At 42.4% G+C, this 17714-nt stretch overlaps 1 protein-coding gene and 1 pseudogene across 2 annotated transcripts; one reads left to right on the top strand and one right to left on the bottom strand.

Moving 5' to 3' along the window:
* The first annotated feature begins 9067 nt into the window (after positions 1-9067).
* On the top strand, positions 9068-10527 carry LOC147445705 (uncharacterized). The gene has a single exon (XM_086525146.1). The coding sequence runs from the start codon at positions 9181-9183 to the stop codon at positions 10204-10206; it is 1026 nt and encodes a 341-aa protein (XP_086381272.1). The 5' UTR covers positions 9068-9180; the 3' UTR covers positions 10207-10527.
* A 2249-nt stretch (positions 10528-12776) lies between these two features.
* On the bottom strand, positions 12777-14605 carry LOC147445704 (protein CANDIDATE G PROTEIN-COUPLED RECEPTOR 7 pseudogene; annotated as a pseudogene). The gene is made up of 2 exons (XR_015189803.1): positions 14465-14605; positions 12777-14370 (listed from the first exon to the last, which is right to left on the bottom strand). The product of XR_015189803.1 is annotated as a protein CANDIDATE G PROTEIN-COUPLED RECEPTOR 7 pseudogene (transcript).
* Between the last annotated feature and the right edge of the window lie 3109 nt (positions 14606-17714).

Below are 17714 nucleotides of genomic sequence, written 5' to 3'. Positions count from 1 at the left end.
TGACTTTGAACAACAAAAAATGATATTCTCTCCCAAACTTCTCTCCTCACAGAATGCCTCTCACTCATGACTAAAAATGCAACTCTCTCACTCTTGTTTCTTTTTACTATAGCCAAGAGAGATCAATTCTCTCTCTACAACTTTGGCATGCCGATTTTTACTCAGAACCATCAACTGAGAGGTTTAAACTCTTCTCCCTCTTGCTCTTTTCCAATTCTACAGAGAAAGAGATCTCTCTCCTCTCCCTTCCTCTCATATGGGATCCCCCCTTAGGGGGATTTAAGGCAAATAGAACTTCTTTTATATATATATATATATACACACACACACACACACACTAACATAATATGGCGGAAGGGAGTCCCCTTTACACCTGGCACAAGCTGCAAGATGAAGGCTAAATTCCAAAAATAAGAGTGGCTCCTAGACACGCGATAAAGAGGGAGAGAGAAAGCGAGAGAGGCCACTGAAGGCGGCCATCCGTACTAGTATATATATATATATATATATATATATATATATATATATATATATATATATATATATATATATATATATATATAACTTTGTATATCAAACTAAAACACATGAAGAAACCCCTCTTTCTCTCTCTCGGCTCTTCTCGGTAGTGCTCCCTCTCTCACGCTATGCAAATGGGCTTCTCTCTCTACTCTGGAGACTCCCTCGATTGCCCAATTCTCTCTCTCCTCCTCTCACTTGATTAGATTGGCTGAGAGCTACTCTCTCTCTCTCTCTCTCTCTCTCTCTCTCTCTCTCTCTCTCTCTCTCTCTCTCTCTCTCTCTCTCTCTCTCTCTCTCTCTCTCTCTCTCTCTTCTTGCTTCTGTTGCTCGGCCTTGTAGATTCTCTCTCTATTCAATGCAACCCTGCACGCCCTTGGACCATAGCCATGTAGTCCTCCCCTCTCTCCTCTTCACTTAGCAGGCCACAAGTTTTCTCTCCCCTTGATTCACTATAGAGGGAGCTTCTCTCTCTATCACTCCCTATTCGGCAATGGCTACCAAGAGGAGCTACTCCCTCTATCTTGAGACCCTTCTCAGATGAGCATACAACAGGGTTTCTTTCTCTCTCTATTATCTCCCTTCGAATGCAACAAGAGGTAACACTCTATCTCCCTTCGATTATGCCTCTTATTCTCCCTTTTTTTATGAGCCTACTGCAAGATGGTCTCCCTCGTCCTCTTTCAATTTGCGACATAGAGAGTTTCTGGTCTCTCTCTTCAAATGATCTCTCACACGCATACACACACACACACACACACAGGGTGCAATAAGGCTCATAGCTTGCTCCCAATGCAGTCGGCAAAGAAGCAAATGGGCACATCTCCTCCACTTCTCCTCCACGAGCAGGCAAAAGCCCAAAAGACACCCTTTCAATTTTATTTTATTTTAAACCATGATTTTTATTTTAAAAAATCATCCTTTCACCTTAGACCTTTGCAGCACCTATGACTCCCTTGAAAATATTGGCATAAATGCAAGTAGAGACACATTTTGCTACTAGATGTCCGAAACCGAGGGGATAATCCATTTGCTCAAAATTCCATTGATAGTGTTAAAACTCCTTGGTACTTGAGAACTGTAAAATGGCAAAGACCTTCTTTCACCAAAATTAGAAGCATCAATTTTAAGCAAGAATATACAAAAAGTGATCATATGGATGCAAATGAATGCAACACAATGAAAATGCAATACATAAGCATATAAAAATGCATGCAGTGGTAGAGAGATATAAACACAGCATTTGCTCCCAAAAAAAAAAAGCAACACACCTCCCACAATCAAGTCATCCACATAGATGCATATAATCACAGTTCCTGCCTCATTCTTTCGCACATACAATGAATGATCTAGGAAGCCACAATCCTTTCATACCAAGCTCTAGGTGCTTGCTTCAGCCCATACAATGCTTTCTTTAGCCTGCATACAAGATCATGTAGAGTCATATTTGCATAGCCTTGTGGCTGCTCCATATACACAATTTCCTCCAAATCTTGATTCAAAAAAACATTCTTTCTATCCATTTTTTTCAACATCCACCCTAAAGCCGCAGCCGCTGCAATAAACACACGAACAATAGCCATCTTAGCTACATGGCTAAATGTTTCCTCATAATCAATCCCATAAGTCTTTGCATAACCTTTGGCCACAAACCTAGCCGTGTACCTCCTCATATTTCCATCAGCATTATGTTTTATTTTTTAAACCACTTACATCCAATTTCATTCTTTCCCTTCGGTAATGGCACCACATTTGTTCCATTTGCATCAGGCGCAGCCATCTCTTCATCCATAGCATGCCGCCATTTTTCATCTTTAACAACATCCTCAAGACATGTGGGTTCTACCTCCTCTGTAATCTTCACCATATATGCACAATGACAACCACATAATAGTCATAAGTCAATCTTTGCACAAGATTTCTTACTCTTTTAGACATGCATGGTCCAGAATCACTTTGGCGTGCCTTGTTCCCTCCTTCGCCCAGAACCACTGCTATCACAATTATCATGACTAGCACTCAAATTTGACAGCTTAGGGGCACCATCAACCTTTTCTTTCCCTTTCCTTGATACATTTGAAGAGTTAATAGGACTCACTATTTCATGCAACCTACCACTCCATGGCTTCGCACCATGACCTGCACTAGGTAACCCTTGCGGTCCACTCAAAACCTGAAAATGTAGTGACTTGCATCTTTTGTAGCCACATTCTCTTTTAGATAATCCCCTAATTCATCTTTTACATCAGCATACCAACTTGCCATTTCATAAAAAACAACATCCTTGCTCACCGTCACTTTACGCATGATAGGATTGTAACATTTGTATCCTTTCTACTTAAGAGAGTAACCAATGAACACAATTTTTTTGCTTTCGGATCAAGCTTACTTCTTAGCTCATCCGGCACATGCACATAGACAATACATCAAAACACTTTTAAATCTGATACATCCAATTTTCCACCACAAAACTTCTCTTTGGGTGTCATAGCATGTACTGCAGTAGTAGGGGTCATGTTCATAATGTAAACATCTGTAGCAATAACCTCATCCCAATAACAATGAGGCATGTTCTTCTCATTCATCAACACTCTAGAAACCTCTGCAATGTGCATTTTCTTCCGCTTAGTAATACATTCCTGCTTACATGCTTATTATGAGAAAAGGATACTTTTGCTTGCTTTCCGAACTAACAAGCTTCAAAAACTTTTTGCAATTCAGAAACTTTAAATGTTGGCAAACTTGTAGCTATCTCTTTAGTTTGCATCAACTTCAACCTCTACAAATTAACATGACCGATACGCTTGCGTCAAATCTCAATATCTGCAACAACTCTTGCACCTTGTGCAAACATAGCGGCATTCACCTCGGCACAGTTACATTCAAAGTAAACATTCTACCCACTTTTTTTTTCCTTGCACAACCAATTTTTCATTCTTCTTATGCTCTTTGACAAAGAGACCATCAGTGTTAAACCTGACCTACAAGCCCTGCTCAACCATTTGCCCAACAAAGACCAAATTCTTTGTGATGTTGGGTACATGCAGTACATCAGTCAAGTACTTTACTTTACCATATTTCATAGACAATGGCACATACCCTGTATGCATAATGGGACATGCAGTATCATCCCCAGTCTCTACATAACTAGGACTTTGCAAAGTTTGCATTTCGAAGCACCAGAATCCCCATACGAGACATTATCACTGGATTTTTCCACATTTGTAGACATAGGATTGAGCATGTGCTGCACCACAAATAACCTCTTAGGCTCATAATTATTTTGTTGCCTCCTGTCTGGGCAGTCACGTTCAAAGTGACCATGTCTTCTACAATCCCAACATACTACATTTCTATGTTGACCTGTATTATTGTGTTGCGTATTTCCACAACCTCTTGGACTCCCCCTGTCTCAAATGTTTTTGTGTTCTGACCCTAATTTTATTCTGCTGTTGTGCTTGGTGGTTACCTCTTCCTCGGCCTTGTCCACACCTTGTACCACGTCCTCTACCTCTTCCTCTTTGTTGCAAATGGCCTGCTCAAAATTGTTTTCCACCCTGCGTAGAGAAACCTTCCTCAAGTTCCTTCTCTTCCACAATTAATAAGGACACTAAATCTATAAATGAGGGAATTTTCTCTTGAATTTGAATGCCAGTCTTAAATTGGGACCCAAGCCTCTCAGACATCCTTTCACTTTGTCATCATCATCGATTGTAACATGAATCGATGCAAGTGAATCATATATATTCTTTATCTTCAATGAATAGTCATTGATGGACAATTTTTTCTTCTACACAGTATTCAACTCAATCTTCAAATGTAGCTTATTTGCCTTTGTGTTGGTTACATTCAACGACAGTAAGGTGTCCCAAGCATTGTGTGTCAGGCCAATGGTAGGATGGGTAGCAAGCCAAGGGCTAGGGACTGAATGGCTCAATACGGCTAGGAGCTGAGGGCCAAGCATAAGTTAAGGGTACCTACTTGCAAGGGCCAAGGGCTATAAGTAGGGAGGCTGGGAGGAGAACCACATTCCAGACTACCCTTTGGCCTTTCACTAGTATCAGAGCTCCATGGAAGGGAGAGGCTATGGAGGAGGGAAGGAGAAGGAAGAGCGTGGCTTGTGTAATCTCTCTCTGGGTCCCTCGCCTATGCAAGGCTATGGAGATTTTCTCTCTCTCTGAGGCCTGGAAGGAGGAGGAGACCGTGCTTGCATGCCTTGATGGGTCAAGATGTGACTCATGTTCTGTGTTACCTCTCTCCATGAGAGAGTCATACAAGCAGATTGTTGCATACTTATAAGATAAGCTGCAAGCCAGGCATAAGATGCATAAGAGCACGCAGATTGGGTACACGCTCCAATAACTTAAGGAAAGTTACTCAGCCCAGCATGCTCTCTTTCTTCTTTTTCTCGAAGAATAATGAAAAATTTCTAAGAAGCTTTTGATACATGTTTTGCTCGTGAGTCAACTCAACCAAGGTGCTCTAACTCTCAGCTAGCAAGTGGCCAAGACGTCACCCAAATTAGTCTTCATCGGCTCGTCAATTGAACACTAATTTGTTATTGGCATAAGGGCTATGAGCCACAAAGGCTAAGAGCCATTGTCAAACCTAGGGTAGGACCCAAATGCTGGCATCTCCTGGGGATTGTTCTCCAGCTTGAACAAATCTACCCAGTGGAGTCCCCATCGATGTTAATGACCAAGCAAGAGTCTTGCCATTACAGATGTTTTGGGTGTTCTGTTAGCACTACATGTTTTTAGTGCCAAAATCGAGTTGAGTTTCTGATACTCTTAAACTCACATCAACTAATCTATACCAAGGAGTCTAGAGGCAACAAAAAATTGAGACAGCCTAGTTGTTCATAAGAGCTAGGCCTCTCACTTGTGTCGATCTCTTGATCTCTCTATAGCACTATGAATGTCTATGGAAGCGCAGTTTTGAGGTAAGACCCAGTGGGTGATTACTAAATCACCCCATAGGCATTGAGGATCATAGCTTGATCTATTCCAATTATACTTTCAAGGAAAGAAGTCCGCAATCTACCACGGGGTAGTGAAAAATTCAACTTTTCAAGTTGATTCCAAACATTTTTGTACACGGCCGACTATGTTGGTTATCGTTACCTGCTAGTTGAGAAGTTTCTATCAAGGGTCTTGCCAAGGGGTTTGACTATGTAGATTCTAACCAACCGGTTTCGATTGCATAGGCAACACCCAAGGTTACAAGTTTCAATTTATTTGTCTTTGTCAAGGGGATGTTTAAGCTAGATATCTTTCATCCAGCTTGCTCTTTAGCCATGTAACAAGGTCATCGCCTTTTGAGAAAGTGTTGTCACTTTCTCTCTTCACTGTTCGTCAAGATACCATGATAGGTTTGATTCTTGTTGAAACAGTTATAGAACTGCATAGTAGGGTTCTGTCTGGCACATGTTGTCACATGGGATACAACATGGTCTAGGAACTCACGGACTTCGGTTTAGCTAGTGTGGAGTAAGTCTATGAGAGTCCCACTCACTCACGTCGCAGAGTGTTTAGAGTTGCCTCCACACACAAGTACATCTCGTACTTGATGGATGTCACTTTTCTTGACATCCTCATTTGAGACATATTCCACATGTGGAGAACATGAGTCTTTGGGATTGACACTGGTGCCTAATTCCTAATGATGTGTCGTGACAACGTCCCTAGGTGTTGGTCGCATCTGTTTGTTAGACCATTTGGAGCATATAGTATCAGGAACAATTTCAGTGGCCAAAAATTGTCGGGTACTAAGTACAGACTTGTTCAGATTACAAGTGCTATGAAACAACCAAGTAATGGATGGTTGTTTCTCCGTATAGCCAAGTATGCTATGTTAATGAGAATGTCTCACGGTTGGTACCTAGGTGTGACTGCATTTTCACATTCTATTATGGCCAACTTATGTTGCACGGCTTTCACATCGGTACCATGGAAAGTCTCGTCATGGAATTGCGGCTCGAATTTGTTTGTGTTAAATGCATGCACACTACGTGTTATGGGCCCTAGTGTTTAACACACATTTGTTCGGAGCGGCATGCAAATTCATGGACTTTATTATTTCTGCAAGTGTTTGCACTTCAAGTGCAACCTCTCTAGCGGATTTAGTATGAGTTCACACCCGGCCATATACGATAATGGTTTAGTACGACTGTCTATGATTGGATGATCTAAACTCTATGAGTTTACTTCGCTCCACTGCACATCAAGTATCCGACTGGAACCTCACTTGGTTAGTTGTAGGTTATCGTTAGTCACGGAGGACTGTCTTTAATTGATTGGGGAAAGCACCTCATTCTTATTCTCTCCTATTCATCCCGCGGTGGATGGACAATTTACAAGCATTCTATTTATTACTAAAGGATATGCTAAGTGCATACGTTAGTAAACCACGCTAAAGGATATGTTAAGTGCATACTTTAGCACAAAGCGACACAACTAGATCGGTTACCTTTCTGGTTTGGAGTTTGCTTCATATGATGAAAGGCATTTTACGACTAGTTTTAGTCTCTGCCTGTTATTCTCAAGTTCTTAACCTTCATCATCAGTTTTGATGAGGTTGGCTACTGGCAAGAAGCAGCAGCAAGTCAAGGACTTGGTTGCCATTGATCAGTATGTCAGCATATTACTTTCATGAAAAGTTGAGCAGAGGTTTATTTTCACAACACTCACACCTTGCTCTGGTATTGGTGGTGATGTCTCATGCTCTCCATCAATGTAGTCCCAAGAACTTCCAAGCATGGAAGTTTTCCTTGTCCAGCTTCTCACTGACAATCTGGTTAAGTCCATCATTATTGGACAACATATTTACAACCCTTCACCAAGTCTTTGAGTAACCAGCTAATAATAATAGACTATTATCTATCACCACAATCTACAGAAAAACACTTGTTTCACACTGCCAAACAATATGTATGAATACTGCAGCCAAACCGAAGCTTTTTGCACCTCCAAAATGTAGATCTGCAAAATCTCGGACCGTAGCGTTTCTACATGCGAACACACTCTAACTCCAAAATGGGGTCGAATCTCACTCGAAGTGGAAATTTGGTTGCACAGTCTTAGCCGAAAGGACTCTATAGAAGTTTGAGGTGCACAATCTCCAAAAGGAAGCACCTCAATCGGAGATCTTTGACGATGGCTCCCGGGAATCCTGAGACCTCTTCTTCAATTGCTCTTGCTTGCTGCTTCAAGCTCCTTAGACACAACCAGGCTCTGATACCATGTTAAGAGAGAGAGAGAGAGAGAGAAAGAGAAGGAAGGAGAGAGCTGGAGCTCTTGTAAGTGCGCGCACACGCGCACACACACACAAAGATAGAGGCAAAAAGATGTTCTTCTTCTTCTTCACTAACTCAAGATAAGAGGTCTACAATACATAAGGAAGAAAATAACAACATAAAAGGGAACTAGTACAATGATCTAGTGTAAACCGGTAGTGAGTGAGGTCAATGGATAAGTGTGTCATCACTCTAGTAGGTAGACCAACTTGATGTAGTACAGTTGTAGTTATCATTGGTGAAGATATGCGTATCCACCAAGGCGCACCTGTGATGATGACCGTCGGTGGTAGTCATCCATGAGTCGTACATGTTGAGCTTGACATCTCAACAATATGCCCTTATTTAGTTTGTCTGCCGAGTCACAGTAGGAGATCGAGCAACCCTATGAAAAAATAAGTGGTGTGAAATTGCAAATCTGGCACTAATCCAATCAAGGATGAGAAAGAATTGGTGGCATGTGGTTGAGATTTTTTCTTTCTGACATGCACATTTGAAACTCTTGCAGTTCTCAGGTCAAAATTGAAGGATTTGTCGACTTTTACACTACAAGGCAAGCTCAAATTGTAGCCAGTTTGTGCCTACGATCTGGAAAAAGAAAGTATTAGTGGAATCTGGTGTCAATGCCAATTTTGATTGAAGGGAACGAAAGAGCAAAAGTCGAATGAAAGAGGACAGGTCAGAGTTTGAGGGAACCTAAGCAGCGAGGTGGTGGCATGAACTTGAGTAGCGGGTGGTGGTGTGAACTTGAGCAGCAAGAGGCAGGACAGGCAGATGAGGGGTTGGGAGAGTCTTGATTATTTTTTTGTTTAAATTACAGTTAGGGTTTGGTAGCATCAAAAACACCTAGCTAAAGTGATTAGCATCGAGAATTCTTGACAAAAGCTTCCAAGTTCGAATTTGAAGGCGTGGTCACTGGTTTTGTTGTTCCGTGTGTGTGATAGCAGGCAAGGAATGAATTTGGAAAGATTCGCGTATAATAAAATGTAGAAGATGCCATATGTAGATCCAGAATTTTGTATTTGTACAGTTTAAAAATATAGTAAAGACTGCTTTTATGTAAACATCGTGTAATAGTAATACTAATGCCACTAAGGATGTCATTACGCGTGCACTAGTTATCAATAATATTTTGCGGATCTAGTTGTGCCAAAACTGGCATAGTTCCAAAATGACTTGCATAGTTGAACACATTCTATATATGGTCCCCATGCCAAAATTTGAACACCGGGGTGCAAAATTTGGAACACCAGTTAAGACCAAGGGTGCAAAATATCCAACAACATACATGCCCTAGGCCACCTAGCAGAGAATGGGGTATTTCTGATAAGTCGATAGTCAGCGGAGAGAGAGAGAGAGAGAGAGAGATGGCAGCAGCGTCTGCTTCATGGGCTGCCATTGCCTTAGCCTGTTCCTCAAATGATGGTCAGGTTGCAAGCAGCAGCAGGACTGCCTTCTTTCCTGCGCAGGCCATCCTCGGTGGGCGTCGTGTTTCTTCTTCTTCTTCGACCACCGCCACCAGCAAATTTGGCAGCGTTCTTTCCGTGTCCACGAAGCGGACCTCTCATCCCTGCACGCAGATACGTGCTCTTGACCCCGATTTCTACAAGATACCCTTTGTTGAAGGCATCCCTGTCGGTAATCGCCTCAAGCTATGGAATCTTCCTCCTAACTGCGATCAGGGCGAGCTTCGTGAATGGCTGGACAGCATTCCCGATGTGAATGTGGCAGCCCTGGAGTTCACTGATGATCCGGAGTTGAATGCACAAGGTGTTGGCGGGTTTGTCGAATACACTACCAAGCAGGAGGCATGTATGGCAATTGTCCGGCTTGATGGTCGCAAGTTCAAGGGGAGGTGCATTCGCATGGATTTTGTTGAGAAGAGGCCCCATGAAAGAGAGATTGGTGGGCGGCGCAATCGCCCAAGCAGGAATTATTCTAGAGACAGAAGCTACTCTGGTGGTAGTTACTCCGGTGGCAGCTATGGCGGAAGTAGCTATGCAGGAAGTGGTGGTAGTGGTGCTGGTATGTACGGAGCTTCTAACACTACAACTACAATTCCTAGTGGAAACACTTTCGATTCATCAATGACAAGTGCTGTAGAACCCAATTGGGCAGCTCCCCCCCCTCCCCGAGCATATGGGCCCACCGCACACCGCATCTTTGTGGGGAATCTCTCTTGGAATATGGATGATAATGGCTTGCTTAGCCTCTTCCGCAATCATGGCAACGTTCTTGAAGCTCGTGTCATGCGGGACAGAGAAACTGGAAGCTCTCGAGGGTTTGGCTTTGTGGCGATGTCAACTGCAGAGGAAATGAATGCGGCAATTGCGGCTCTAAATGGCACGGTAGCAGATGGGAGGCCTCTTAAGGTAAGCGTAGCTTCTCGATGATATGCGCATCCGATACAGGGTTACTTGATGATGTTTTGGCGGTCCTTATACTAGTGTTGTGCAAGCATCTAGTAATGTTTGTGCTCTCTCAAGAACAAGCATAACAGGCTCTTCTTGATAAAGCCTATGTATGTTGAGGAATGTAGGGAAGAGTATAGACTACAATTTTGTGAGGCGTTGTAAAAGGCTCGTGTTGGTTTCTTGCATAGTTTTGTGTCTTATCGGATAGATGTGGTGCAAACACTTGTTTCCAATGGTGCAGTGGGAAACCTCGCCATATTTGTGCTTAGAACCTCCCAATCAAGACGGATGAATTAGTGATGTCTCTCTCTTTATCGCATGTTTGTTTAAATGTATGCTGTTCCATTTGTATTTACGACCGTGGGTCATACACGGTAGACTGTGTAATATCATTGTGGATCAAGTGGAGATAAGTCATTTGAAAATTTTTCAAATAAGACGCAATATGCTCGTTTTTTACTGGCTAAATTTTCGAAATGCCTTAGTATTCATTGGATGGGACTCAGGTTTGTTTCTTATCTGATGGGCATCCTTGCCCCTCATGTTTCCTAGCGCTTTGGTTATGTTTGTGTATTTTTTGAAGGGTAGTTCACATTGTAACCTAAGACCTTCATAAGACGGGGTCAAACGTGCGGTAAGAGGAGAAGGATGTATCAGTTGAATGTGCTATTTGTGTTATCACTGGTGGCTAAAAAAGCAAATGGTTCGATTGGTGTTGCAAGGACGTGCGAGGCACCTTCCAAAGTGGGTTTTCTCTCCTCTTGAACTCACGTAGTGGATTGAGATGAGGGTGAATACTAATTTTCTTGCCTTTGTTTCTTGGGCAAACCGCCTATGAGATGGCAATATGCATCCCAAAGTATTTGTGATTTATCGGTTTGTGGAAGCAAACACCATCATCTCTTTGGATGAAAATGCTTTCAACAAGGGAGAGATCAGGCTCCATAAATGCTGGAGGATGCCACCACTGCTGAAAAAACACTTGTAACAACCTACATATTAGTAGCTTTAGAGGTAAGTTGATTATATTCAAAGGCTTTTACAATAATTTCTCTAATCTTTGTAAATTCTCGCCATCAAATTTACAATTTTGAGGTGAATCTCAGTTTTTAGCTAGGTTTTTTTCAAGCATTGGATGCCACCAAGGAGTGACGTCTTGGCGAGTCCTCATGTAGTACGTTACCTCTAGCGATGATGTAGATAGAGGGATGGTTGAATTGATTTCATGGTTACATGTGGAAAAAATCGATTCATTGGCACTAATCTGCCTCAAATTATTCCGAGCTTTTGTCCAACTCGGCAAAAATGTCTAAAATACCATCCGAGTCGGTAGTAGTCATTTCTAAAGATGTTAATGTGTCAGTTTGTCAGTGTATAGTTTCTCAACTTCTGGTTGTTCACCACCGCTTCCATTCTATCATCCACTCGTTTTGCAGACAGAAAACTTCACCACCATGTTACTTATAAAAATCTATGGGTCCATCACAGGAGTTGTCCGCGAACATTTCATAATTGTGAAACAAAGAAAGTAAACGGAAGTCACATGAGGCCTGAAATGAAAGAACCCATTTACAAACTAAAGGTACGGCATACAAAAAAATTGTGCTTTTCTTCATTCTCTTCAAGGCAGGGTTCAGCATGCCAGAATTTTGGGTGTAAGAACTTGCAAAAATTTTGGAGTGCTATTTCCAAGCATAACTTTCGATGTTTTGCATGCATGTTGCATGACAGTGCTACTTGGATCATTATATAACTCGGTGTCGCTACAAAAGCTCTCTTAGGATCCAACATTTTAATATGATTTCACTCAAAGCAAGGCCAATGCTTCACTTTGCAAATGCTAGGTCCTTTTGGTCACATACAAATTAGACCAGCCATTACTACTTGGTGCGACTCATTCTACAGAAAACGTCCGCTTTGAAAATTCTCCCTAGAAATAATGTTGCTTACTCCATCTAATGTCGTCACAAAGAAAAAAGGTGAAGGTTCACACTGGCATTCTGGAATAATAAAATGAAAAGGAAGTCAAGTAATGTAAGGCTATGAAATGAAGGGACCTTCTGACAAACTGAAAAACAAAAGAAGACTTAAATGCTTCACATGACAAGGTAGGTTCAATCAGCACGCACAATAAAATAATTTCTTGAATGTATGCCTAACTCTCTTCTTCTCTGACACTTGTTTTAGAAAGCCAGTTGATAGACATTAAACACACACTACTCTCATACACAGACATTTGAATTTGTGCTTAACAACTCAAGAATGAAATGGTTTGTCTTCAATGTACAGGCAAGTGAACCAAGAAATCATTTGAAATTATGACCAATCTTAGCAAGGCGAGAGCAGCAAATGATGGTGCTGCATTTCAATTCTTTTTTTTTTTTTTTTTTTTTTTGGGGGGGGGGGGGGGGGGGGGGTGTCCAACATCTCACAGAAAATAGAAAGAGCACATGATCCACATAGTCTTTCTCTTGTAATCAAGAAATGAAAGAATTTGTCTCATATGTACACAGAGTGAGGCCCACATAGTTAAAACTTAACGCTTAAAAAGCTCAATAAACGCCACAATTTAATCAAGCAATGGATACATGAAAATTGGCTGCATTGTAGGCATGCGGTTGTGCAAGTTAACCAGCAAGCTTGCCCGTGAACAAACCCTAAATTTTTTTTAACCAAAGATTTATAAATACAATGAATGAGCAGACACACCACCTGCCTTGAAACAAATAATACTTACAAAATCTCTACAGTTCAAAGTCATCATCCTTGAGCATCTCCTCCACAGCCACTTCCTCCTCCTCCTCATCGAGCACAAAGTAAGGATTATGCGGAATAGGGCGGAACTTATAACCTGTGAAAACGTAGAAGCTGAGAGTGGCAAGCTCCCGAGCCAACTCACTAACCCACATGTAGTGGTATGACGTAACCGTTTGCAAGACGGAAACCACAATCCGCGTGAAGTAGATGTAGCTTACCACCACAATATAGTATTGTCGAAAGAGTGTGAGCTTCGCTAAGTTTCTTGCTGCCTTTCCGTCTGTGTGAGCCGCTTCCCGAAGATGCTTGATTGACCAAACTATTGGGAACAAAACCGCACAACAGCAAATCACATCGATAAGTAATAGCAGTTGATACCATGTAAGCCAGTTTCTATCAGACAAGCCCGACTCGCCAATCACTATTGTCGCTATGTTCGCCAGGACTTGTAATGGTATCACAACCATCAGCACCTTCTTTTCCTTTCCTTGCAAATAGGGCTTGAGAAACGACCACCCTGTGCCTATCAACACTATCACCACAAAGAGCATCACCCCCTTCAAGAAACTGAAGGCGTAAAACGCGACATCCCACCCATGGGGAGTCCCTGTTTTCTTGACATAGAACTTGTCCTCCGCCTCTGAAAACATGTAGAATGCTTTTAATGCAACCAAAATCCCCATAAGGATGTGTATTCGGTGTGCTGTTATCTTCTGCTTTATGCATACATACGTCCAGATGCCAGCAAGAGCTACATAGACCCAGAAAAAGCAGAAAAAGAGCAATGGAAGCTGCGTCTGTCCTTCAGAGAGATAATCCTTGGTGTGCCCTTCCATGTTATACATGGATGCACGCACAGACATCGACACCCTCAACCCCAAGCAGTTGTTGAACATGACCAAGTAGCGATTCGCTCGTGGGAATGGGTATGTGTGATTGTAGTGGTATGGCCCTGTGCCACTAAACTTTGCGAAGGTGAATAAGAGCTGAACTGCTCGGCTTTCCAATATACACTTGATCGATTTCTGCTCGTATTCTCGAATCACTTGCAACCAATCGTCTTCTGTAACTGTGAAGAAACCCATGGAATTGAGCGAGAGGGGTGCGTTGTCCCCCGCATTGGACCATTCAACATTGCTCAATTCAAGATCCAGGTGTCCTCTTGATGTGGATCCAAACTGCTCTAGCACAATGACCATTCGATTGTCATCCTTGATAGACTGATGGTGGATCCCTGCAGTCGCATTTGGAATGCAAGTGAACCAGACGAAAAGCATCAGAAAAGGAACCCATGTCGCACATCCGCCAAGACAAGAAGCCATGGATCTGCTTTTGCTATGATCTGCAAGATGTTGCATGAAGCAGATCGCAACGGCGAGCGAGGCTCTGCAAAGACCCAGAAAGTTGCAATTATTCTAATTAGGTCTGTGTGTGTGTGTGCGCGTGCGCGTGCGCGTGCGCGCGACGGACGAAAGCAAACCTGCAGAGAGTATGATGAGCTGTAGAGCCTCGTTGCCGTCGAAGAAGTCTGTTGCGTCATCGGCATCAGCTAACTCACCTTTTGGGCGCTTATATTGTTTCACATTTCGTCCGGACTGGTCCCACTGATTAGCAAGCTAAAATTTCAACCACCACAATGGCCTACTGCCCATTGCCCGATAGTTTTCGACGCCCTTCTGTCCTTCAAGCTACTATCAACCTTGCGTAGGGAGCTATCCGTTCTTACCAAATGGTTATTTGTTAAATTTTTTTCTATATAGTTACAAATTCTATAGTCTCAATTTTTCGAGGAATCCCAAAATTCGAGCAAGCATGATCGAGCAAACCATAAGCCGAGCAAAACCTATGAATTTTCTAACAACCTTTGCAAGATAGTCATAATGCACTCATGGGTTTTCTGTTAGTTTTTGGAAACACATCCATCATATAGTTTTTTTCCAAAAACAAAAATACTAAGCTTAAATGTTTGGTTACATAGTAAGATTGAATATTATAGCTTTTTCGCCAACACATTTTACGTATGCTAAATAGCAACAATGGAGAAACACCAAATAATGAGCAATTTCTTCTAGTGCGAAGCAACAAACAAATTATGTTAGTTTTGGACATGCTAGCCACAGAACATTATCCACCCAAACAGATGGAGCAAAACTTGGTGGTCACTCAACCATGCCATGAACCTTCTAAGTGGACATGTTATTTGCGGTGCACATCCAAATGAACCCTTACACAAAGCTTTTATACTATCTTGGTAGATTTTCAAATGCTTGGTGTGAATGCATTTATGCTTTGCAAAAGAGACCTATCAATGATCTCTAACACTTGCCTCTAGCCATATTCCACATTGGCGAATGGACACGTGAACCTATCCCTTGCTATCTGTGTTGACGTGGATGGCTAGGAAGAACTTGTGTGAGTCGTAATCAATTTCAACAATGGCTATTGGGATCTATACTTAGTATGGATTGAAATGGGTACAAGTAACTTTCAATGAAACTTCAATAGGTGATACCCATGTTCATGCATGATAAATACGAATTTTAGTGAATTTAGGAGATCATCAAAATAGGGTCCCATTTTTAGTATATTTTAAGATAAGATAAGATAAAGTGGGCATGCAAAAGAAAATACGTTTGGAACTTGAAAGGTTGGGAACATGTGTGGGGAGAAGGCGTGGCTCTTAGGTCTAGGAGAATAAGGGCTACCAAGCTTGTGCCTTCATTTACATCTTCCCAACTTGTCAAGATGTCAAGCTTACAAGGGCTGCCTACCTTGAGAACCTAAAGGCTCCCTCAACTTGTCAAGATGTCAAGCTTACAAGGGCTGCCTACCTTGAGAACCTAAAGGCTCCCTCCTGCCATTGTTTTCTGTTGCTCCCTCAAGCCATTGCATTTGCATGCACCTTCCACTCCTACCCGATGGCCATAGGTCCAAACCCTCGCTCTTAGTGGCAAACCCCCATTACTAAAACGCATTTGCCAAGTCTTCCATTGACCAATCTCTACCCTCGGATCTAATTGTGATCGCATCTTTAATTTGCCAAGTCTTCCATTGACCAATCTCTACCCTCGAATCTAATTGTGATCTAATTGTGATCGCATCTTTAATCGTGATTGCGTATTGGGACCATTATTTTAAAAAAACTTAGAGATTTTTTTGGCAAACCGAATCTGTATACCAAATAGTGACTTTATTGTGGAGAGATCTAGTAGACATATTTTTTTAAAGACCTAAGAGAACAGTAAAAAAACCTGCCTCTAGCTGGCGAGGATGGCTAGAGGAAGGTGCTTTCATAAAACGAAATATGTGCCTCTAGCCATCCGCGTCGATGCAGATGGCTAGCCTTAAATTTCGTTCACATATTTGAGGTCTAGTTGTTGGCATTGAGAGAGGCTGTAGGTAGCTTTAGAGACGTTGTAGCAACTTCAAGTTGATGTGCACCTAGAGCTTATCGATCTGGTCTAGGGCAGAATGGGCTGCCGCAGACATGTTTTGAGATACACAGAGGGTTGTGAAGGTTGAGGTCGGACGTTGGATGTGAAGGGTGACAAGGCTGGTGGTAAGGTATCGAAGGTTGCAGCAAGGGGTGTGCGGGCTTATCAAGGTCTTTGCTATGGAGGGACGTAGAGGGTGAAGCGTGAGGCAGATCAGATGGCGAAGAGCTCGGGCAGATTGCAGGGACTATACTACGGAGATCAGATCTGAGTGGGCTATATATGCGCTAAACGAGCAAGCTGTTGGCAGAAACTTGTGGACCGCGAACGCGCGCGCGCGCACACACACACACACACACACACACACACACATGGTGACGTGTGATAGAGCCAAATATGCAAAGCCAAAATGGATCAAAGACAAAAATATGTGCTTTGGGCGACTGATATAATGGCGATAATGGTGTTTCGGGCAGCAGCAACCAAGAAGGTGGACGTTGCGGAAGAGTCGGACGACTTGCTAGAAGACAAAATAGATGAGGAAGAGCATGAAGAATGGAAAGTTTGGGGAAAGCCCAATGCAGTTCCAAGCGCCCTACCCCACCCTGCCCCTGCCCCGCCCATTTCACAGACAATGTCTCTAATTCCCTTTCCCCTTTGCAGATACAATAAGAGATGTTAAAGCGTCACATGGGCACTGCTATGGACTTTATCAAGGTCCCTCTAGATGTGCAATGCAACGAGGATGAAATAACTACTATTATTGAGAAATGGAAGCTGCAAAGAACTGGTTCAATTAGTGCAAAGATCATAGCTGTGGATGCCATTACAATCACGTTCATCATAGAACATGGTCAAAGTATTGCACCATTGCTTCATGCTTTGCCAATTTTTTTCATATTAAGTACTAGTGGGCCAGAGAATGGGATATGTGTTTTTATTTGGTCTTTTCAGTATTATTGGACTATACCTCATTTTGCAGAGAGAGAGAGAGAGAGAGAGAGAGAGAGAGAGAGAGAGAGAGAGAGAGAGAGAGAGAGAGAGAGAGAGAGATAGATAGTTCTATTATCGTCCTGGGAGGTTAAATATGACCTATGGGACCAAATGAACATGTCACGTGGTGTGAGTGGAGTTCATAAGTGACTCGATGCTCAAAAATGGCTGAAATGAGCGTCGTAATAGAGAGTCCACATCGTGGTTGGGAGAGGAAGGTATGTAGGGAGAGATCATGGCTGGATATATGGGGAAAAGAGGACCTAATGTGGTCAAAAGCTGAGCACTCAAGTAGTGTGTGGT

The sequence above is a fragment of the Adiantum capillus-veneris genome, chromosome 12 (assembly GCF_014529385.1).
Source record: "Adiantum capillus-veneris isolate H3 chromosome 12, ASM1452938v2, whole genome shotgun sequence".
NCBI lineage: Eukaryota > Viridiplantae > Streptophyta > Polypodiopsida > Polypodiales > Pteridaceae > Adiantum > Adiantum capillus-veneris.
The sequence above is the reverse complement of the archived record's forward strand: the minus strand, read 5'-3'. Positions and strand labels throughout refer to the sequence as shown.